This window comes from Andrena cerasifolii, chromosome 2 (genome assembly GCF_050908995.1).
Source record: "Andrena cerasifolii isolate SP2316 chromosome 2, iyAndCera1_principal, whole genome shotgun sequence".
Taxonomy (NCBI): Eukaryota; Metazoa; Arthropoda; class Insecta; order Hymenoptera; family Andrenidae; genus Andrena; species Andrena cerasifolii.
The window spans coordinates 11,169,461-11,194,393 of NC_135119.1; the positions used below are offsets into that span (position 1 = coordinate 11,169,461).

Consider the following 24,933-nt stretch of genomic DNA (forward strand, 5'->3'; position numbering starts at 1 on the left):
TTCCCCCAGACGGCAAAAAATCGATTGTCGATTCTTACATCAAAGAATCGATTCTGGGGAAAATCGGATACCAAAGAATCGATTCAAAAGATCGATCTTTTAACCAAAACAATCGGTTTTCTGAAGAATCGAATCGGAATCGAACACCCCTACATTCTTGAATTCCTATTCGCGACTTAAACTAAACCACGCGATTCGTCGTCTACATATACTTTGCAAGACATAATTGTAGAAAACAAATTCTATACTATAGTATTACCATTGGCACATAGAACATTTGACGATAAAAAAACTTTCTTTTAATTTTGGCACTTGCAGTGTTTTCTACAAAGACTCTTCAATTATGCAAACGTCCGCTTTCAAATCTCGCTCCTGCATACTTAACATATCGGTTGCACACAATTCTCTAGCTATGTTCACGCGATAGCGTAACACTTTCACCAACTTTCACTGTGTGAGCGGCAATAAGCACGCGCGCGGCTTATCCGAGAATTGCTTGCGCTCCGTGTACAGGTTATTGTATCTATAATGGTGATTTATGTACACAAACTTGTAATTTACGAAATGATTGATTTCTCACAATTTGTGATTGATTTAATTTAAGTACATGAAGATGTATAGACATTTTACAACGCTAGGTACAAAACGAATCTCCGCACATCGTGTCTTTCTAATGCCAAAGCAAATAATAGTACAGCGTTCAATGCGGCTGTGTTCCTTTTGTAAATTCTATCACTGGAAAACATCGAAATGTATGTTCTCTGTATTTAAACATTGATGTTTCTCAAATATGCAACTGCAGTGTGTCCTTTATTTGGTTACAGTTAAAGTGTGACTTGTTTACGCTGCTGTAACCGTTTCCTTATAACCTTTTTTAAGTCAAAATATTCTTCAGCATCGAGAATGTATCGGATTAATATTTACTATATTTATGAATTGCATAATTTTCGTTGCCCTTATTTCAACAGTAGTTTAAATTCACGCGGAGGGCTGTCATTTGCAATATAACCAGAAAGAAGCTGATTCTTTCCGTTAAAAACATATCGGCAATGTGGAACAACACGTATTCGTACGAGGTCTTATTACTGAGAAAATTCATTTCGAAGATTTGTGAGATAAACATGGTACAGAGTATGTCTTACTTACTGTATTTTAATATTACCCGTTATTTCTGCTTATGTGTTATCGTTTATAAACAGTTATAGCTGTATGGTTTAAATAATATGCTGCTATATGTTCGTGCATGAATTGATTTTTATTACATAAAAATTCATTGAAAATGTCACTGCTGCTGCCATATAAAAAATTCTATCCATGAGAGAAAGATCTGAGATTACCGCCTATAACTTTTACATGCTTTTGCAAAATCAGTCGCCCACTCAGGATTTAATCTTGGGGGAGCCGAGTTGAACGGATAAAAATATTTTTTTTATAACTTTTTTAAAAGTGGTCCAAACGGCTTGAGTTTCTTTTTTTAATCTAGCAGAATTAGTTTTCTAGGTGATGTGTTTCGTCGTTTTGAAAAAAATTGTAACTGGTTGGAATAGCGATGAAAATAGTGAATGACGTTTTTCTTTCAAATTTTTTCTGAGCCTGTTATACAAATTCAAAATCCCCGTTTGTAGATTGAATTAAGTTGTATACATGCTGAAAAGTTCATATAAATCGGTTAACGTTGCTCTGAGCTACACACGTTTAAAGATCGTAGAATAAGGGCGAAAATTGCGAAATCCCCAAAATCAGCGATTTTCACCCTTATTCTGCGATCTTTAAACTTTGGTTTTCAAACCTGGTTTTTAAAAACCGACAAACCCTAATTTCCATGGATCTGTTGGTCCGATATTATTTAGTTCATAGAATAGTTACAAACTATAACTGAAACGTAAAATTTTCATGTTTACAAATACGAACACATTAGCAGAAATAATTGGTAATGAACAGGTGGATTAGCTAAGTCATACTTGATCGCACGTTGTCAACGAATACTTAAGATTGATTTTCCCAAGAACGAAGCTCCATATGAAAGACTGTTATTTTACATTTTCAATTTGTTTTTGCAATTAAAATTATACCGTTTTCAGTTAAGGTACATTTATGTTGGAGCTGCGATAAACGATGAGAGCGAAGCGTAGAAATACATTTATAGTTTTATAATGGAAGTGTTTTGGTTCCTATCGCAGCTCCAACGTAAACTTACCCTTATACGAATAATGTGCTACTATATTACAGTTTAAAATAATACCAATCGATCTGAATACTCTGTGTATTTATAATCATATATAAATTGCAAAGATTAAACATCATATTTTATGTATTTGCGCAAGTCCCTTAATTATCTTCTATATGAATTTATTTAATTTATAGCTGTAATACATCATCAAATTCGTACTAGCACTACAACAATGAACCTACTAGGTCATTCACCAACCAGGAAAAAAGAAAAACAAAGGAATAAGAAGTATGCCGAGTTATTGGAAGGTAAAATTTCACGTTAATAATATTTTTGTAAATGAAAGTAAAGTAAATTTTTAAGTTAAACTCTTTTGATTACAGTAACAAATAAAACAACAAGTAATAAAAGGGCTACATTACAAAAGGCAAAAGCTTCTGACATATCTATGTTTCTCGATCGGCGTAATAATACTACAGGAGAGTCGCATAAAGTTGGAGATCCTAGTTTGAAGAACATCGCCAATTTGGAAAATATAGATAAGGAATGCATAGATGATATTCACTCCGATATTGTGAGTATACAGCAATTTTTTCAAGAAATTACTACCGAATGAAAGTTTAATATGTTATCAGCTGAAGCGGAGTTTTGATGAATGTAAACAATCTTTTATTGAAAATTTATACTATTGTATTTATAAATTACAGGAAAACAATATAAATTTTTCATCTGTCATCGAAATGGACTATTACAACCAGCTCCCTCATAATAAAGCGATACCTAATGATTTAGTGGAATGTCATGATATCGATGACATTGCTCCCCAGTTTTCCAAAGAAATGAATGTCGAAATAAATAAAGAGACAGATGAAAAGTTAGAGAAGATAAAAATGTAAGTAACAAGAAAACTGTGTATGTACACACAATTAGTGTAAAATTACTTACTGAACATAGTTCAGTGTATAAGTCTTCTGTCTTGCCAAACTTCAGATATTAGTTACATTTTCATTGTGATTAGTACCAATAACTTTCAACTTTAATTAATAGCAATCTTGTACGCATAATTATTCTTTAGGAATACGAAACCGAAAGCAAAGAGGGAACAAAAAAGTGTCACTGAGAAGTACACCACACAATATTATATTGAAAGCTTGTTGGTTCATATGCAAGTGTATTTAAATTGTGGATTGCTAAATAGAGCAAAGAGAACGTTAATGAAGTACAGAAAATTGAGGGAGAACAGTTTAAATCCTTGTAACAAATGCATTGACCTGTATAATATACTTTTAGAAGCTTATGCTTTTAGAAGAGATGTGAACAAAGTCATGCAGCTATACCTGTTAATAAAAGAGGATTGTGTAGCCCCGACGCCACAAACTTATGTATACATATTTGACGCTTTGGGAAGAGAATCGAAATCTAAGATACAAATAAGTAATTAAGATACAATTAAGATAAAATTAATTAAAAGAGGGAGAATCTATGATAACTGTTTCTGTTTTAATATATAGAGTTGTTGGAGCAACTACAGTTAGACATGTATAACGCGAATATATCTGTTGATGATATATTTAATAAATCTCATTTTAAACATGATCAAGAAGAAAATGTATTAAGGATAGTAAAAATGATAAAGCCAGAATTTGAGCGAACATATACTATGTTAAATACAGAACATAAATGCCCACTTTTATGCAAGATCCATATGGGGAATAATTACCAAAGTCCAGTGGAAGGATTAATGACGATCGATGCGTTGAAAGACTTCTTAAAGATGCAGCTTCAAAATGAGTCGGCAATTGAGGTGGAGATAGAAAGTATTGAAAAACGCGACAAAAACTCGGAAACTGTTTCTAAATCTGTAAGATATTATTATTTAACGTTCATTTAAATTTGTTTAAAGCCTACAAATTTATAGTTTCAAGACTATCCGTATCGTTCGTATAACTGTTTATTTTTCTTTAATCAGAGGTCAAAAGTTATCGAACTTGAAAATTATTGGAAAGGAACAGCTTTAGCAGCTTTCGAAAGGAATTTAAAGTGTTTAAAAGAAAAAGAATATCATTCTAATGCTTTAATGGTTTTACACCCATTTTTAGAAGTATTGGATAAAAAGTACTATGTAAATGCTATACTACGAGAAATTAAGCAACTAACTCGAGGTTCGGAAACTTACAGTACGTCTCTTAAATTACTGTGCGCTGACCTAGGAAAACATATTTATAAGAGATACGAGGTATGAGTTTATATTTAAACATGCATTAGATCTATTTTTAAATTATAACATTACATTCTTTAAGTGTTTAGGTGTTTTACAAGTATTACATTTATTATTGTTTGGTCTAATGTAAGAAAGCAAACTGTCCTCCTTTTATTTTCACATTAATATACATACTTGTATTTTACATTGCACATCGCTGAGAAATTATTTGTCTTAACCGTAATTTTCAGATAAAAATGAAGCAACAGTATGGAATATTGGATTCGATAGTTAATATTTATCAGAAATACTTGGAATGGTATTTGAATCCTAAAAGTATGCCACAGTTCAATGGTATGGATAATCGTACAGTGTGGCAACACTTCGAATTGGAAGAAAAAATAAGTATATGCGGTACATCCTTAAATGCTATGTGTTTAAGTTGGCCTACAGATGTAATTACAAATGTTGGCAAATTTCTGTACAATATCATCTTAAATGATATAATACTTAAACCTGATATATTGAAAGGACACGATTTTAAATGTTCCATTCCGGCATTTTATACGTTGTATAGAAATAAGGGACATTATTTAACGGAGCAGGTTTGTATATTGAACAATTTATTTGATGCATTATTTGTATGGCGATGTGATGTATTATAATGTAACATATTAATTATAGATTAAACCACATCCTTTTGTATCAAAGCTGTATAAAGACTCGCAGCTTGACACAATAACATTTGATTCATTTCTTGTGCCATCTCATAGTCCGCCGCGTCCATGGACTTCTATATACACAGGTGGATATCTTATAACAAAAACAGATTTTGTAAGAACTCCATATTACTCGGTAAGTGTGCGTGTTAATTATCAATTTAATTTTCAAGTGTCAAACTAATGTAATTTAGAATGCAGAGTTGGGCAAATATTATTTCGAAGTAATAAATGTGACGAATAAGTGGCGCGACGGTGAGCGAATGCTTCTTGAGATAGCGGCCGACCATTGATAACAGACTGTTGTATGTCTGGTTGTTACAAACAAGGGTACCCGACTCAAAACGTTATTTTTGGTTATCATAATGCAGCAACAATTTGTATTCGACAACCAGGATGACAATTTCAATAGTTTTTTAATTAATATGTTAGCAGATTGCCTGTTTAGCGTTCATCTTTTATTCGTCGATTTATTCGAATAAATTTTTATTCGTTCTCGAATAACTTCATTTTATTCGTAATTTTTATTCGAGTATTATTCGAAGCAGAATTTATTCGATATTTTATTCGAATAACTCCCAACTCTATTAGAATGTGTCATCTAATGCTATTATACTAAAACATCCTTATGTTTTATGCGAAAGAATTTTTTTTGCAATTGGAAATGGTTTTGAGTAAATAGCTATGAATAAATGTAATATTATCTCTAAATGTGTATGAATGGTTGATAGTTTGAATACCTACTTTAAACATCCGTGCTAAAGTTTTTACTAAAAAGATTTCCCTTCTTCTATCCCAAAATTGTGGATACTCTAAATTCTTTGAAATATCGGTCATTCTGAAGTAAGTGTAATCGTATGAAGCATTTAGTTTACAAAATAAAAAGCTGAATATTAAGATTCTTTTTACTTGCTTATGCGAGTTCTTTTAGCCAGTTATGTTTTTAACGTAACGTCGAACAGAAAAAAAACAGTATGTATTTTAGTTTTCCTTTCTTTTACAGGATTGCTCATTGCGTAAAGTTCAGGATACACCATCACAGCAATTGCTTCCTGTATTCGATTCTTTAAATCAACTTAGCTCTATTCCATGGACAATTAATTCTGCCATACTTGATATCGTAATTGAGGTATTTATGATTTCAGTGTCCTACTCCATATTCTTGACAACAAGTAGCCAGGTGTAGTAATTATAATCAACTTACATTTACGATCTCTTTTCTAATTAGATATTTCAAGACGGTGGTTCTGTAGAATTAAATGTTCCTCAATCAAATTCCGTATTGTCTCCTCCACCTTCTGTCGGAAGAGATTCTATGGCTGAAGAAAAGCGAAATGCAATAATAGCATGGGCAAAGTATAAGCAAAAAAAGTACGAAATGTATTCTTTGTGGTGCGATTCCCTCTATAGACTATCTCTTGCTAATCATGTACGTATTTCATCCTCTTCTTTCAAATGGCTTTTTTATTTTTCATAACAAATGACTAAACAGTAAGCTTACATATGTAATTACACATTATTGTCCGATGATTCCATTGGCAAACTACAAATGGATAAATGTTTTCCAAATTTACCTGTTTTTAGAATTTGAATTACTTTCTCTGTACATATATACATATTACTCTTACATGCGTTAATACGTATACATTTCTGTATTATTTTTAAAGTTTAGGAACAAAATATTTTGGCTGCCACATAATTTGGATTTTAGAGGACGAGTTTATCCTGTCCCTCCCCACTTGAACCATCTATCATCTGATTTGGGCCGCTCTTTGCTTTTATTTGCAAAAGGGAAACCTCTCGGTCCGAAAGGATTAGATTGGTTAAAACTACATGTTATTAACTTGACAAACTTTAAGAAGGGATCCTCTCTGGAAGAGCGCCTTAAATGTGCAAATCAGAATATGGAAAACATCTTGGACAGTGCTGCTAAACCTTTAACAGTAAGTTTTCATTCGAAACGATAGAATTGCTCGTCAATGTTTCTTTGGTTACATGTTGAAGAGCAAGATGGAACTATGATAATAATTATTAAACGTTTATACTAAGCATGTGTCTATAGATTTATAGAATTTCTATGACTTAAACCATATTAAATAAAATTGATATTAATTTATACCCGATAGGGTAAAATGTGGTGGAAAAAGTCAGAAGAGCCGTGGCAAACTTTAGCAGGCTGTATAGAAATAGCAAATGCGTTAAAAGCACCAAACGTAGAAACATACGAAAGTAAATATCCCATACATCAGGATGGGAGTTGTAACGGTCTTCAACATTATGCAGCACTTGGTAGAGATCAAAGTGGCGCAGAAAGTGTAAATTTGTATCCATTCGATACTCCAAAAGATGTATATACTGCAGTTGCCGCCATAGTAAGCTTTGCACAGTAAACCTGCCTACATTAAGTTTCTTGAGAAAAGAAATACATATGCAACTCTTCTCCAGGTTGAGGAGCAACGACAGACTGACGCTAAAAATAATATTAAAATCGCGCAAGTATTAGACGGACATATAAAGAGGAAAGTTATAAAGCAAACAGTGATGACAACAGTATATGGTGTAACAAAGTATGGCGCAAAGCTTCAGATAGCAAAGCAACTGAAAGGTAAATGCTTAGTTTCGTTTTAACAAACGATTCATTTCTATAGTCTTCTTCTCTAATTTATTATCCAAATTTTGCATAGATCTACCAGACTTTCCAGAGGAATCTGTTTGGGGTGCCAGTCTGTATTTAGCTGATAAAACATTTTACAGTTTAAGGGCAATGTTTAAGAGTGCTCGAGAAATTCAAGATTGGTTTACAGCATGCGCTCGAATTATTTCTGGCATTTGTGGCGAGAATGTGGAATGGGTTACTCCTTTAGGCCTTCCTATTGTGCAACCTTATAATAAACAGAAGACCATGCAAAGATATGTCAAACACATTGAGTTAGTAAAAGTATATGATATAAGCCATATTCTTGAAAAATATCAGGATGCTGATAAAGTGTTTCTTTATGCTTCAGAATTTCGTAAGACTTTTTGCGCGATGTGTGGTACTAATACCAACGTTTTCCTTATTTTACGAAGTAGAATAACGGATAAATTTATATATTTTCTAATACTACATCATATATTGAAAAGCAACATTTAATTAAAACATTTTTACATACTTATAGTAATTAAAAAAACAGAGTTAGTAGTTGTAAACATTTATTGAATCTCTTACTAACATTATCCCAAAGTCATGGTGGCATCTATGGAGTTAATTATTAATACAGTTCTGGAATGTATTTTTATTCTGATGTCTATCGCCATTTCACTTATATTATTACAGTTATCTCAAATATGAGGAAAACATATCAGATACATGCTTTGTGATTTTAACGAAAGCATTGAAATCAGTACTAATAGAAAACTTTCAACCTGTTTTTCTAATTATGGTACTTATTCTTCTTATTAATCATACTTAGACAAGAATTGCTTTCAAATATGAAAATATTACACAATGGAAAATATATAAACTAAATAAATATTTCACAAAGACTGTTCCAATCACACTTTCAGCTTTATACTTAACTTTAATAATATATACCATTACGTATTCAGAATAATAATAATAAAAGAGTCGATAAATGTTTACAGACACGCCTAAGGAACTCGGAGTGTTTCATTGCAAAAGCTTTATCAGTGAAAAAGATTCTTGATATTTCCTTAATTGGAAAAAGGCGTGCCGAAAATCGCAAAAATTGATATGCTATGTTATTAAATAGAATTGAACATGATTTTATCATCTCTCTCTGGGACTATACTCTGGTTTTGATACCACATTCACATTTACTAACTTCACCTTGCTTAGCTTGAAAAATTCGGAAATGATTTTCACAATCTTCTCACTAATTTTGAAAGACGCAGATTTTAACATTTTATTGCGTTTTATCAAACAAGAAGTGTATTTCATCAATGTTAAAATTACGTAAAACGAATTTTCAAATAAGGTGTAATTTTTATATTTATAGGAAACCTGACTCGTTAAAACAAAAGAATGCATTTGCACCAAATTTTATACATTCTCTGGACTCTACTCATATGATGCTCACTAGTCTCTATTGTAGGCAAGAAGGTATTACTTTCGTCTCGGTGCATGATTGCTTCTGGACTCATGCTTGTACTGTAGATATTATGAATAAAGTAAGTAAATTATTACACAAGTGTACTTAAAACTTTCAAAAGTTTTCTTATATCTTGTCATATATGTAATTCATATTATAATCAATTCATTTTATAGATATGTAGAGAACAATTTGTTGCCCTTCATTCTCAACCTATTCTCGAAGAATTAGCGACCTTTTTTACCAATCGTTATTTGCCAATCTATAGGTACGTAATATTAACGAAATCTATAAATATTTTAAATAAACAATAGTCTGCGATGCTTTAGTTAGGTATTTGTTTATGCAATACGTTGTCTTTCAATGATATTAAACCCGGCGCAGGCAAGCGATTCGGCGTCGTTGCGATTTCGTTAGTAAAATTGTGCCGAATCGCACAGCGTCACCGATGCGGAATCGCGAACAATGCCGCATCGCTCGCCTGCACCAGGCTTTGAAGGTACTATTGTTGTTCAGGGTTTAGGGTACTACTGAGCAAGTACTTATTTATATTTATATTTTTTTATTAAAACATTACCAAAATGTACGTAGCGTTAACATAGTGACATTTACATACTAATCCAAATTTCTTATGATTACAGCAACATAGAAGTTAATCATAAGAAATACATGAAAGACGTACATCAACAATTAACTTCTATACCATCAAAAGGCACTTTTGATATCAATAAAGTATTATCATCTACATACTTTTTTAGTTAAAACTTTACAAACGCTGCAATATTTTATGTACACTTGATATGAGAAAAATAAATGATCAAAGTTCAAAACTGTATTCATATTTCTAATTCCCGCTTTGCACGCTTGGTAATTTTTACGTTGTATTTATCTTCTGTGCTTTAGTACGAACAAAATTAATGTTTTAATGATGTCGAATACTTCTTATAGATTGGAAAGTAAATATGAAATGCTTGTATATTGTTACAAGTAACACAAGAAAACTAAAACTGTTTTGTTAAATGTTTACACTTTCTAGGTACATACGTATAAATATTGGCTTTGTTTCAACTTTTTATTCTTTATGAATAATATATTATTTCGTATAAAATGTAAAGTAAAATAAGGTATAATGTATTAAAATAGGAAGCTTATTCATAGTTTTCTTTGTCCTTAGTTCGTAATAATCGTTTAGATTAAAAGCTTATATCTTCTTAACGCTAAGAAATGCTAAAATATTATAGATACGGTTGCCATCCACAGTACAAACGGCAGAGATTAGCAGGATCGCGTGCTTGCTGTATAAGTCTCTCAACTTGGCCAGACACGCTTGATGCTAAACCTTCTTCAGTGCCTTGTAGTTTCTGTTCTATTCTTATAAGCGCTCTTTCCGCTGTTTTATTTCTTCCCGTAGAACCTATTGATAATAGTTCATTTATGTTTTCTCCAGTATTACTAAGATATTTGCATGTATTTCTATATTTCCATAGTTTAAGCCATTGATGAGCAACCTTTGGCCTGCAGTGGGCCAAAAGTGCAAACAGAATTTTTATTTATGGGTTGAATTTGTTATTTCTTAACATAGGTTTCCAATTGAAATAATTGCGGGCCGCAGATCCTGGCGGGGAGCAGGTTGCTCATCACTGATTTAAGTAAACTAAACGAATTTTGTGTAGAATTCAATATAATCGATAAATTACAGTAAATAGAAAAGTTCTGAGAATTATGATGAAGATAAAAAATGGAGAAATAATATTTACATTGACTGGTTTTTGGAAGTGATCTGGAGGTACTCCCACTTTGAATGCCGTGTGCCTTGGCTGGTGTTATAGTCCACGTGAACAACGGGTCGTACAGAAGAACTTGAAGTAACGTTATAATTACTTGTCTTTGATCGCGTAACACAGCTAAGGTCTTTTCACAGCAATGCCTCATTGTACCCTCTACGCCACTCACACCCATCGCTACTTCAATATTCCGTGTAAGGCGAAACGGAATAGTTTCAGGAACCGGTAACACTTTCCCCTGCTCAAATGCTATACCTAATTGTATTTAAGAAACTTGCTATCAAAGTATTCAGCAACCACACTATTGATATAATTTAATATTCGTCTCGTATTATATTTGGAAGTGGGATAATTATATTTACCAAAATCAATATGGATCACTTCAGCAGTTGTTTGATCTAGCAAAATATTATTCAAGTGTCTATCCCCTAAGCCTAAAATGTATCCGGCCATAGATGTGGTTGCTATGCTGGAAACAATAAGTACAAGTAACAAGTCAGATTTCATGTAACGCTTATACTAATTTATACGTTATAAAATAAATACCTGCGAGTGTATGCTAGTCTTCTTTGAAACCATGTCTCGGGAGATGGATATTTTTCGGTAAAGAAATAATGCATCACTGGGTGCAAGTGCGCACAGCAATTCATAAATGTTTTTAATTTTGCGTCGCTTGAAGATTTCTCCACGTGCTAGAAATGAGAAGAGATTAATAAACTGTCTAAATTAAACAATTATATCATGCGTATATTTATGTTGTATATAATTTAGTCTATCAGATAAGTTATTTCTCAGAGAAACAAGGATGATGCGAGAAATGTTTATTCAAATGGCACATGATTTTTTTGTATTATCATACGCAACAGAGATCTTTTAAATTTCCCTTTAATGTGTGATTTCATGCTGACGCTCGACGCTCGTTTTGAGCGTCAAAATCGGTCACGTGATCGGTCCACGGGACTTTCACCGTCGACGCTCGTTTTGAGCGTCAAAACCAATCACGTGACCGACGCTCGACCAACGAACTAGTGAGTCGGAGTGAATGAGCGGGAAGCGGAAAAGCACGGAAAAGCTAAACTAATATAAAAAAAAGTTACTGTTTCTTTTCGACTTATAACAAGTAAATAGGTCGAGAGAAAGGAATAAAATTTTTTGATATTGCGCTTCCTTTTCGAGATAATCGATTTATCACCACCTAGTAAATTAATGCTTCTGGCGTCTCAAAAAGCTCAAGTCCCAATACTTTTTTGTCCCACTGTATAATACTATTTCATTTCCCAGTAAATATAGTATTGTGTAAGTATAATCTTACTGATAATTTTTCTTTGCAAAAGTTTGCTGTATAATCTTTCGGGTAGTATTTCTTGTGAAGCCCAGAGGTCCCACTTGAACCATTCAATATAGCTACAATAGGTATTGTATTGTCACACCATTCTAATATTCCTGATCTTTGTGTTAATGGCACAACCTACAAGAACAAAATAAATAGTATTAACCTTAGATGCATAATGGATGTTCAATGCTGTAAAAAGAATTTCATTTCATAATACACATTCATAATAAAGGTAGTGAATAGAATAAAAGAAAAAGCTTGAAGTGACACCAGACAGCAGCTCCAACTACCCAATAATATGAAAAAAATATTCGAAACAGAAGAAAACCTTAAGAAAGCACTCGACCTTATCAGTAGACTAAATCTATATTGCGAAATATAAAGTAACCACTGACTATGGTCGCTAATAACCATGGAGTTGATATGACCTTAAAACAAAAACAAAAAAAAGGCTTGAAATATAAGTATTTAGGTCAGATCAATCATACCTTGTATGTTCTGATCATCAATTTTCTTCGTTTAGTTTCTTTGCGAGCTTTCAAAAGTGTATTCATTACATTAAAAACTTGTTGCATCACAGCATCTTGTCGTAAGTCATCTTTTCCCTGCAGAAATATATTTAGATAATTAGAAATCCAATATTTACCTCATTGAAGATATCATCATACATAACGACTGAGTTTCTTTTTTCTATCTGACTAGATACAGACAATCCTCCTATAACGCGATTAATTCGTACCGCGTTATAAGAAACTCAGAATTACATAGTAGAAATCATATTAATTCGAACCGCGTTAAGGCTCCCCCAAACCAACGCGAATTTCGCCGCGCGGAGCGGATACGCCGCGGATCAGATAACACTGCCCATAAGCCACCACGTATAAAAAACTGCTGCCTTATCTGATCCGCGGCGCGGAGCGGATATTCGCGTTGGTTTGGGGGAGTCTTTATATGGAAACTGCATTATGAGAGTACCGCTTTATATGAGGGTTTACTGTATTCCAATAGATAATAAACAATGTACTTACCTTTACTAACTGATTTCTGGAAATGCCATCTCTACCAATGCAAACCAACTTTTTTGGTGTGTTTAGACCGCCAACGGTTTCATATGTTTCTTTATATCTCGAAATAGTAATAATATCATCGTAATTTCCGGATGGCTTCACATCAATTGTTAAAGTTGGCACAAGTACATTTCTGAAATTTCTAATTTTCAAAATCTCTTGATGTTTAGGTATATTGATTGCACACCCAGCTGTAAACAAAGATTTTGTAAGAAGAGATTTAAAGATACTTGACAAAGAAACTTTGTAAGAAACGGAGATCTGAAGCTAGTTACCGATATTCTATTTTGCAGATACATATACCATTATATTATTACGTTTCCATGATAAGAATATGATAATATACTTGCGTTTATTTGAAGAGGTTGCGAGATTGGCCAGCATAACTAAAGCGTGTGATAACTTATCCATTTCATTCACAATTGAGCTGACATTTGGTTCCGATAATTCATGTAACAGTTTCTGAGCTCCAAGAACTCTAGGCTCTAAAGTCTTACTCTTTTTAACTGTATCGTACTCGTAATCGCCATACAAATTTTTCAATGCCAATAATACTGGCAACGTATGGTGCGGATGTTCTAGAGCACAACGTTGCATAAGTTTATATATCTTTTCAGAGAATTCATCGAAAACATTATTCATATGCGCTGCTAACTGTGGAGCGAGTGGAATGAACTTAAAAGATGGTATTTTGTTAAGATGTATATTTAATAAATCATTCACTTCTTTTTCATGTATATTGTCTAACCAAAGTGCTATTATCCTAAATATTAATAGATTATAGTCCTCGCTTTGTTGGAGTACTATCAAATAATATCTGTGCAAAGGAAAATATATAACGACAATATATATATTATTAAATGTTCAACGCATCAATAACATTTGTAAAATCTTACGCTCATAAAAATTTTATTTACACTAATAGACTTACCGTAGTGCTAAGATTAAATAATTGTCTCTTTCCCTCTGTATGTGCTCCAGTTCTGCGGCATCGTTTGAGTGTTGCCTTTGGTTCAAAATCAAAGCCTTCCTAACATCTTTATCCGCACTCATCGAGTTTAGACTAATCCCTTTACAAGGATATGTAACGCATTCTTTCAGGCTTTCAAATTGAGGAGATCTCATATACGAGCATATTTGCTCAAATTGGGCATCAGCAAAGCGAGCCAGTGCTACTTGTGTGTTATGTAAATTCTTAATACTGTTAGTAGTTTTATCATTAATCGACATGCTTATATCTATGGACTTGGAGTAATATTCGTTTATCACAGTCTGAAAAATAAAAGTAGATTATAAAATCTGATTACTGGTATCTAAATATATCATTTTTATAATTTACGTTAGATTTGTGACGCTCACCTGAGCATTTTCCGACTTCGTTTCGGCCATCCAGTCTCCATAAACTCGTAATATCCGTGCTCGTAAATTTGGATCCAAGGTCTCTTTGTGCATTAGCTTACGTAAAAGGAATCGTCCGATTTCCAAATCTTTTCTAAGTCGTGCTAACAGAGCTTCCCGATAAAGCAACTGATCTTGAATTTTCGCAGGCAAATCCCTTTGTTTCGCTAAGACAGCTTTAACGAAGAATATGTAGATATGAATAAAATGTGTATACATAAATTAAATGCTCTTCTAATTTCTATATTTATTCTTTGTATACCTAGCGAACGTGTAGCAACAGGCAAATTTTCTTTATCCGCTGCTATTTTTGAGATTTCCAAATACGTATTAAAAAGTGCATTCTTAATATTTATGTTATTAGCTAAAGTATCATTTATCTGGTACATAACAGTTCTTTGAGTTAAAATAGGTTCAATGTATTGAAACTCATTGAAATTTGCTACATTTTGCTGTTGCCACTTTTGTAATACTTTCTCATACTCGTCTTCTTTAGCAGAACTTAATTCTTCGATCTCGCGAATTAATTGTAACTGCATCAACTTTTCATATATTGTTTTAGTGCTTTCTGAAAGTAATGTGCTCTTATTGTCAGATAGAATAATATTACTCATATATTAAGAAGTTTATCGATTCTTACCTAGACTAATATTCCTGAGTGCTTTGACAATACTCATGCGAGCACTCTCAACTGCATTTTGTACACCTATTCCATTACCCTCATGAAAATATTTCAATGCTTGGTAGTGGTAAGAATGGTAATCAATTTCCCTCGTTCCTGATTTTAATTTATCATCATTTTGTGTATATAACGCCTGGTTCGCGTCGCAAAGATTCCAATTACTAAGTCGCCAAGCACATTCGTATTGAATATCTTCGTCTATTTTTTCACCAGTTTTAGATATGGTAGATATAAAATAGCCAAGTAAAAATTGAAGACCAGACTGGTGTAGTCCGTTTGCCATTTCTGCAATGCCATATAATCAATTACATATCTATGCTCGAAAACTGTTACAAGTAGATATATTTTTTACATAAATTAGGCTGCTCGTATCATTGAACTAATACTATAGTTAGAGTCCATCTGTGGAGACAAAGGTTTTCAAATCTAATCTACTATTAAATATTTCTATTTGTTTCCCATAATCAAGAAAATATTTGTAATAAAACGTATTCTTCCTGACATAACAAATGGATGCAAAAAGCAAATGTTCTGTGATGGAAACAATGTTCATTTATATACTTTGAAGTATCAATCCAGCTTTGTGTAAATATTCTATAGAATATATAATAGTAATTCATTAAACAAGCAAACATACCGCTTACTAAAACGCGGGCGCAAACCGCTCGTCTGCGCCGGGCCTTAGGGGCGGTATTATCAGTCGTTGCTTAAGACCAAGATCGTCTTAAGCCTGTGGCATACTCTACTAGTCTAGTAGATTAGTAAAGGATGCCGGATGCTTAAGACGATCTTAGTCTTAAGCAACGACTGATAATACCGCCCTAGGTGTCCAAAAGACGTAATTTGAAATACTAATTCGTTTACTCGCCTTGGATTACAGACGTGTTTCCAAAAGAGAGTTCTACGTCCTCGGCTAACATTACTCTACTCCATTCGTGAGTATGAACGTAATGCTGTATACGAGTAGAATAATCTTCCAAATGCGAAGAACCAGTACCACTAATGGCATCAAAATCACCTATTTCTGCATAAGTATCTCTAAGTATACTCTGTAAGACTTTTCCTTCTTCTGGTACCAGTTCGTAAATACGATCAATTTTTGAGACACTAGAAACTGTACTATAATCGCATAAAATATTTTCGCAAGACAATTCTGCATATAATATCGCGGTATAAAATGCTGAACAATACTGCGCAGCCTTCGCAATGTACATATAATTCAACTTTAAATTAACATTATCAGGAACTTGTATTCTAATATAATTTATAATATTTAACATACAACGCACAATTTGACGGTCGCAGCTTGTGGTATTGTGCGCTACGTACGAAGAAACATTAGCTTCCGTTACAAAGTTAAAATGATAATGAAAAAATTCATTGATACACGAACACAACGCAGTTGTGTGCTTCTTATCTATATGAATTAATAGAAAAATAATTCTTGGTAAAATTAATTCGCAGAAGTCAGTGCTTAATGCGCAAACAGGTGTTAAACTTTTAGAATAAAATCGTGTAAAACATTCTGCGATTTTACATGTGATTTCGACAATCCAATTCGAATATGAGCCAGCGGATTGAACTGTCCAAATAACATTAGTCGGATTTATAATACTCTGAATTTTTGTATTATCTATACCAATGTCTTTGATATCGGAAACTTTTCCAACTGTAAATAGTTTAATATACTTTAAAGGTAATACTAACTGCGACTCGTTTAAAACATTTTGTAAGCGTTCAATGTATTTGGTATTCAACAATTTTCGTCCCCAAGCGGATGAGAATACAGCATAAAGTGCATCAGCGCTGACTTTTCGAAGTCCTACATCACTTTGAAATAGAAATTTGGACATTGCGATTACTATTCTATATGTTAATATTTCTACTAAGTCAGAAGTTTCTTTAACGTGGCTTTTTTCTAAATGCAATATCATCGACGTTAAGTCAGTCGGGCCTAGTTCGCTTAAACAGTTTGATGCTTTAATCGCAACATTTACATCGGGAGAGGCTGTTAACTTTATGAGCTTGTATATTAACCAATGTAGCACACTTGAATCGTAATCCTCGGGCAAACCACGCGAAGTCTCAAGTTTATCGTACAATTGCTGTAATTCTTCTCCGCGGGTTGACAATTGTAGTTGCAAATGTGAAACATCCTCTGTACTGTAGTTTACGTTTCTATCAACTAGAGAGTTCAAGAAGTGTCGTACCTCTTCTTCTAAACTATAAAGTCTTTCGGTATTATATTTCAAAGCATTATGTACACTCCGCATTTCTTGAAAAACAGGAACATTTGGAAAAGAATTCAACTTCTCTATCGCATCGCATAGTATCTCCTTCTGGTCGATTAACAAAAAATCAAGTATTTTTAGAGCTATTGGCATTTCATCTGTCTGTACGATAGGAATTAAAGTTGCAACAATGAAGCTGAGAATGTCTTTGATTTCGTCGCTTCTTCTAGGTAATACGTGCTTTATAAATTTGTAAAAATATTTGCACGCCACTTCGGACAGAATGTCGTCGTTCCTTTTAATTATATGAAGTAAACTATAGCTAATATCTTTTATCACAAAGTTGGATAATTTATTGAAATAATCTTGGTTCAGTTCTTCGGTAATTAGTGTAACAAAGAATACATATTGATGAAAAGCTTTTATCTTATGTTCCGTAAATTTATTTCTGTAAATGTTGCTGATTAGACGCAACAGTATTTTCTGCAATATATTCGGACAATTGTTTACTAAAACAGATTGTATAGACGTTTCTTCTAGAAAAAAGTTACTTTCCATATATTCTAAACAACTGGTAATCGCTGGCTTTTTGAAATGAGGAGGATCTGTTAACGCGAATGAAATTCGTATCTTTAACATTTTCTCGAGATAGTCTTCATCGTGTAATCTTTCAATAAGATACGTTAATGTTTCTCCGAATTTGTCATTAAATAAGCTGGAGAATTCTTTTACTCGAACAAATTCGTCTTGGTTCGATACCAACTTATGGAACATCTGGTTTGCTAATCTTTTTCTACCACTGTCAGTATCCTCGCTTATACAAAGTAATAGCCACGCCAGAATTCGTGGAAAGATATTTTCAATAATTTCTTCGAATGATAAATTCACGCGATCGCAGAGAGACATGACGCTAGAAAATTCTAAATTCTGAAGTTTTATAAATACCAACGTATCGATATACGTTTTATAAAATTGTCCTTCAGACTTACATTCTGTCAAGCTCAAAGGAAATGGTTGTGACGAATATTTTGAGTTAAACCAATAGCTCATTAAATAACTTGAATTTTCCTTAATAAGGCTCGAATAACATATTTCGTCCTTTATAGTACTTATTGCTTTTGGTATTATTTGAGTTTCTATCTTCTGGTCTATAACAAAGCGTACCATTGCCAACAAAGCGCGGCATTGAAATGCTCCGTTCGTGGAGATTATACCAGCAAGCACTAGTAAAACACTTGCTACTTTGGTGTCATTCTGATCAATTTTCGCATTAGCATTTGTTATTTCAGTAGCAGTAATGAAATTATTTATCGAGTTCTCGATTTCTATAAACAGCGTTTCCTTCCATTCGAAAGCAATGCTCCTTGAAGAATATATTTCTTCTACACAGTTAATTGCTTCTAATCTCACAGCAAATAAGGGACTAGTAAGAGACGACAAAACACATTTAATTATTGGCACAAATTGATTGGGAGAATCGTGTAATCTATAATGAAAAAGAGAAGGACTGAGACGAATAATCCTTGAAACGCATTTAGTAAATTCTACGTGAACAAGAAAATATTTCATTTTAGACAGAAATGTGCTCAGCTCAGAAATAATATTCATTAAATCGCTTAGGTCCCTATTATTATCCGCACTATACTTTAACAAGTATGGTAAAACAGTTAACATATGAAGAATAGCAGTTTCATCCTTACGATACTTATGATATAATTCCATCCAATTTTTGAATGGTATTTGTTCGTGGTTTCTCCACAATTCTTTCTTGTCATATTTCGGTAAAGATTCTAGGACTATCATGGCCATTTTGAAATTAATTGTATGCGAAAGATCGTACATATCTATTTTAAGTAAATAGGTCATAAGTTTCGTTTGCATCGTACTCTTTTCTTGCCCCACGTCCATACAACAGAACAATGTTAAAGCTTTCGTTGTTTGTATTCTAATCGTACCTTTCTTACAAAAGCTACATTGTTTTTCGCGCAGGGCTGCTTCGTCTAAGAATTTACGCCTGCTTTGGAAAGAACTATAATCTTCGTAGTAATTGTTTGCTGTCTCATAATCGGCAATTTTATTATCTTCGATATTCATCAGGTTGAATATGTTCTTTAACATTTCTAAATTTGCAAAAGAGACAATTATTTTTGCCACATCTGTATCGTATGATGTCCCGTACAACACGTTAAGTGCTTTTATTATATTACAAAGATAGTTGTATTTGATTTTTGTTAGGTCCATATTCGCTAATAAAGAATAAGCAATGTCTAAATATTTTTTCATAATGGGTACAAGGCACACTTCCTCAATATTCGCAGCTATCATATTCAGCTGTCTCATCATCGATATTACTCTTGCTATAACAGCGATTTTTATTATAATTATATGCACATTATTGCTTTTACTACTTTCATTAATACTGTTACATAAATTCTTCATTAACGAATTTACAATATCTTGCATATAGAGTATGTGTTCAGTTGCATGTTTGTTTTGTGCAACATCTTCCTCTTCTGTTTTGATAAATAATTTCTCATTATATCTTAACAATAAGTAGCAATTCTCGATATGTTCGTGAACTGAATTGATACAGTCCTCGCTTTTTAAGCAGTTACATGTATCATTGATAGGTTCGACAAATTTTATCTGTTTCTCGTGCTTCGACTTTGACGTAATACTGATCAGTAATGAGCATAACTCGTCAATTATTATTTGCGTTGCCACCTTCTGCCAGGGTATATTCAATGCCCAGTTTAGAAGGCACGACCTGACAGAATTTGAATTCATTGTTGGTGAACACATATTTATATTGAACATTGCGATGTCGGTTGGCAACGGAAAATATTCACAAACTATTATTAACGTACGAAGACTCATGACAGACCACTTCATAACATTTGTCAGATAAAGCTTTAACAGCGGATTTGGATTTGTTATTTTATTATTTATTATAAAAAGTTGCGTGAGTTTGTGAGTTGACTTCTCATTCTGATTTACGTTCAAAGACCTGAAATTATAAATTACTACTAATAAAATTTCATGTTCTTTTATATAAGTCTTAAATAATGTAAATTATAAACTGTTTACCTTAACAAAAAATCCCATATCTTATCCCAATAAATGTTTGAGTTTTCTATATCTATCGCGGAAAACGTTTTTTCATTTGCTAGGAGAACAGCAGCCAATTCATATAAATTATCCATGATGGCCTCCTCCTCTTTACAAGATTGTGTGAAAAAGTCTACAAAGATTTTTAAGAACTCTACAAGATCTTGCGACTTTAAACATTCGGGATATTCTTTAAGTAAGACAATTAATATCTGTATTATTGGCCAAGCTTCTTTCGCGTTACTATCAATAATCGTATCAACTAATGCCTTCATTTTGGTAGTAATTCGTCTTCGTTTTATTGGCTGTGAGTAATCATACTCATTCACCACCATGTTTTCAATAACTACATTTGGATTTTCCAGTACTTGTTTAAAAACTAAAATAATTTTATATTGCCATGTTTATTAGTCAATGAAATACGTTTATCATACGAGTTTCATTTGTAATAGAATGCAAGAATTACCTTCGCTCGCAAGATAAATGAAACTTTTTGAAAGTACATCCACATTCATATCTTTCAAGACCATTAAATGCATGCTCTTAAGTAACGCACACCACTGTTTCCAATTATGAGCATAGGCACCATCATCCGCTTTACATATTCCTTTGGGATGATGAATTTTAATAAAAAGCAATAGAAGCTTATATTTCTCCACGGAACTTGTTAAGCCAATTATGTGTGGTAATATATTTTCGCTAAACTGACAAAGCGTTATTCTGTACTCAGTCGCGACTCGTTGGCACACCGTATTTGTTAATTTATAAGCAGATTCTGCTAATGTGTCGTAGTTCCCTTTTACATCAAGAAAAACACTTTCTGAAAATAGATAGAATACAATTATACTCTAGTACGTAATTAAACATAAACTTGCTACAGTCTTCCTTGGATTATTGAAACGCTATTTTCCCCGGATTATCGGGAAATACCTACCCACCCCACAGTTTTGCTTCCTCGCCGCGAGCGAGGGCCTGCGGTCCTAGGTAGGCCGCCCGTTAACTGCAGAGGGCAATAAAACCATTGGGCCAGGTAAAATACCCAATACAGAAAAATGAAATGTTCATGTTTTTGATAAGTGTTCATGAAAGTATTACCAATGAATTTTTCAAGGTTTCTCGATGAAAATGAGTTCAAACGTGAAGCAAACCGGTCTATTCTAAGTGAACGTCACTACGTTCACTAAATGTTGTAATTTACACAGTGGAAAGTGACTTCTTCTCGTTACACACTATGTAATACTGCAGAAGAGAATTTAAAACGAGAATATCAACGACTTCACCAAATTGTAAAGTGTCTGCTGAAGATTGCTTAAATGCAGCCTTCAGGAGAAATTGCCTGGATGTTTAGTACCTATTTGGTATTAAGAAGATTGGCAAATTACTACGATAATTGCAGGAGAAATGTTGAGTTAACCACCAGAAGTGAGCTTTTCCCTTAAACCGGGGAACTTGAATTCTAATCGTGTTTTCATAATAAAAAATAGGCCGAATTGCTTCGTGTTTGGACTCATTTTCGTCGACATAAATTCACCAATCCATCGGTAATACTATCACCACAGTGTAATCGGTAATATGAAAAGTTTCATGTTCAATACTGAGTGACTCGATTTGCCATTGACCGAGGGTCTCCCGCTGATGCGCTATTTCAGTCACCCTCGGTTTACATCGATCAGTCTCCTTGTCAGACGGTTCAGGCGAGGGCCCTGACAAGGGTCAATTTATTAAGTGCTAACTACTGCCCCTGCCCCGGTTTATCGAGAATTTCTCGGTCCCAAATCGTTCTCGATAATCCAGGGAAGACTGTAATTGAATAAAAGTATCAAAACTTTGCTACATCGTTTAGGAGAATTTATATAATCAATTTTATTTAAAAGAAATTCTACCATACCTAAAAATGAAAATACTTTCGTTACATCGAGAAGCAGATTCAAATGCGAACAACCATGATATACAATCATCTGTAATCCATCTATAGCAGCTTGTTTACTTGTAACGTTAGATACCCTTTTATAGAAACGTTTACATATCTTTAGTAATTCTTGCCAATTTTCAGGTACCATATTCGCCTGATACTTTCTAAATGGGAGTATGTAAGAAGTTAGTATACTCATATAAGTTTCATGGTAATATTCATAGAAATTTGATCCCAATATTTGCAAAACCAATGGCATTATATCTGTGCATTTTAAAAGTGGTACGTCGTAACAATTAGCGTTTTGAACTGTTTTTCGTACGAGATTACATGTATTTTGTCTTTCTCTAACTGCGACGTTACCGTAAGTTTCCTTATTAGCGAATCTATCCGCTTCCTTTAATAAAAATGTGTGCGTTAATAAATGAAATAGACAAATTTATTCGAATCATTCTTAGTAATTTTTTTAATTCATACTTACATTTAACAATAGGTTGTGAACCACATGTATTATATATGACCAATTTACAACACCTTTTACATTTTGTTCAGTACTTTTACAAATAGCATTTAACGCTTCCTCGTTCTCATATAATTCTAACAATTCTATGACACTTTTCTAAAATAGAAAATTACTTAAATTAAGTGTAAACGGTTTTATTAAATAATACACATTTAATTACGAGTTAATGAAGAATATTTAAAGAAATTCGAAACCCATTGTTTGTTTAAATTATTTCTCAAAAAAACAGTTTCATGCTATTGAGAAATGCGATTGATAGATACTTTTACTATAATATAGGATAAACGCTTTATTGCAATAAGATACATACCCTCTTGTTTGCAACTTTTTTACTGCTGGCATTCTCTAATATTTCTTGTATTCTTCCCGAATATTTTGACATTTTAATCAGAATTTCAAAGAAACTGACATTCTAGGTTCTAGTAACCGCTATTTGGCAAACTCTTTCTGGTGAAAGTCCTAGGAAGGTGATGTAGGGTTTTTAGTTTTAAGTTTGTACGCCTCCGTGGTTTGTATTGCGCGCAAAATTTGAATTAATGAATGTGTGGATTTGGTTGCAAGAGTTATGTGATTTGAATGTTCTTTTATTATAAATATTGATATGTTTCCATAGTTTTATGTTAATTTATTGTACTCATTGAGCTCTAAACACACCTGGAGAGTGAACAGAGCACTTGGCTGGCTTGACGCTGGCGTCAGTTCACCCACATTACCACCCCTCCTGTAGGTGTTTCCCCCTCCATCACTGCAATTAATCGCTCCGAACTCTGGTCACGTGATTGGTTCTGCCGCTCGTTTTGAGCGTCAAGACTAATCATGTGACCGACGCTCAACCAATAAAGGAGCGAGTCAGAGCAAGTCAGAGTGAACGAGCGTCAACGAGCGTCTAGCGGAAAAGCTAAACCGAGTTCAGCTTTTCCGCTTGATGCTGAAAGTCACGTGCATCGATCACGTGACTTGTTTGACGCTCAAAACGAGCGTCGATGCTGAAAGTCCCGTGGACCGATCACGTCACTGGTTTTGACGCTCGACGCTCATTTTAAAATGAATTTTGGCGTCGCGCATGGCGTCTGAGCACCGTGAAGCATGGTCAAGCACTCTGCTCGTGAGCTTGCGCGGGAATATTCAAACAATAAAAAAAACTTATGTTTCGGTTATGTAGCATGTACTCTGAGTTTTAATATAACATGCCGCTTTTACAAAATCACTCCTCGCTCGTGCCCTCTGAACGGCCTTTTCTTCTAATTCTGGCATGTCGTTCCAAGTTCCTCTTCGGATCCTTCCGTCAAATCAAAGCAGTGGTGTCCACCAGATTTCGTCGGTGGGTTGTCCTTCAATCATCAATCCATACTTGGACTGTCCTAGGGGTGGACTCAGTGGAGGGGACGATAGGGATGATCCCCCCCAGAGTAATAAAATATAAAAATATTATGCCATTATATATTATTATGTATAAATCATTAGTGTGGATTTAGTTATGTAGGCTATAGTATCAGGTAGAAATATTAAAATATTAATTGCAAACAAATTTTAAATCTTGTAAATGAAGGTTCAAAAATGTTCACCCCCTCCAAGAAAGGCTCCTGAATCCGCCTCTGGACTGTCCTTCGCGTTTCTCTCACTTTTTAACTAGTCCAAGCATTGTACAATAAATATTATCGCCCCAATAAACCTCGTGACTTATTAAAGACTGCCCGTCTACGTGTGGTTCCAAT

The 24,933-nt window shown here is 33.6% G+C and overlaps 2 protein-coding genes across 7 annotated transcripts; one reads left to right on the forward strand and one right to left on the reverse strand.

Annotated features, from left to right (window-relative positions):
* The first annotated feature begins 430 nt into the window (after positions 1-430).
* On the forward strand, positions 431-10,012 carry Mtrnapol (mitochondrial RNA polymerase). 4 transcript variants are annotated; one of them, XM_076831226.1, is made up of 19 exons: positions 431-752; positions 972-1,131; positions 2,365-2,478; positions 2,554-2,744; positions 2,878-3,062; positions 3,246-3,604; positions 3,682-4,031; positions 4,140-4,406; positions 4,622-4,975; positions 5,055-5,225; positions 6,093-6,218; positions 6,318-6,518; positions 6,757-7,032; positions 7,216-7,461; positions 7,535-7,694; positions 7,774-8,017; positions 9,088-9,259; positions 9,357-9,448; positions 9,822-10,012. In XM_076831226.1, the coding sequence occupies exons 2-19, from the start codon at positions 1,050-1,052 to the stop codon at positions 9,940-9,942; spliced, it is 3,711 nt and encodes a 1,236-aa protein (XP_076687341.1). In that variant the 5' UTR covers positions 431-752; positions 972-1,049; the 3' UTR covers positions 9,943-10,012. The 4 variants fall into 4 exon arrangements, with proteins under 4 accessions (XP_076687341.1, XP_076687340.1, XP_076687342.1 ...); XM_076831225.1 differs by lacking the exon at positions 972-1,131 and having other exon boundaries at positions 432-752; XM_076831227.1 differs by lacking the exon at positions 972-1,131 and having other exon boundaries at positions 432-638.
* Positions 9,723-24,034, reverse strand: Tefu (Serine/threonine-protein kinase tefu). Of its 3 annotated transcripts, XM_076831221.1 has the most exons (18): positions 23,529-23,992; positions 23,177-23,314; positions 22,672-23,092; positions 21,250-21,603; positions 20,763-21,162; positions 16,313-20,682; positions 15,403-15,729; positions 15,025-15,330; positions 14,724-14,938; positions 14,296-14,636; positions 13,715-14,181; positions 13,326-13,555; positions 12,786-12,902; positions 12,277-12,432; positions 11,511-11,656; positions 11,327-11,433; positions 10,938-11,219; positions 9,723-10,594 (listed from the first exon to the last, which is right to left on the reverse strand). In XM_076831221.1, the coding sequence occupies exons 1-18, from the start codon at positions 23,598-23,600 to the stop codon at positions 10,416-10,418; spliced, it is 8,628 nt and encodes a 2,875-aa protein (XP_076687336.1). In that variant the 5' UTR covers positions 23,601-23,992; the 3' UTR covers positions 9,723-10,415. The 3 variants fall into 3 exon arrangements, with proteins under 3 accessions (XP_076687336.1, XP_076687337.1, XP_076687338.1); XM_076831222.1 differs by lacking the exons at positions 9,723-10,594; positions 10,938-11,219; positions 11,327-11,433; ... (2 more) ...; positions 12,786-12,902; positions 13,326-13,555 and having other exon boundaries at positions 13,722-13,942; positions 23,529-24,034; XM_076831223.1 differs by lacking the exons at positions 9,723-10,594; positions 10,938-11,219; positions 11,327-11,433; ... (2 more) ...; positions 12,786-12,902; positions 13,326-13,555 and having other exon boundaries at positions 13,885-14,018; positions 23,529-24,034.
* Between the last annotated feature and the right edge of the window lie 899 nt (positions 24,035-24,933).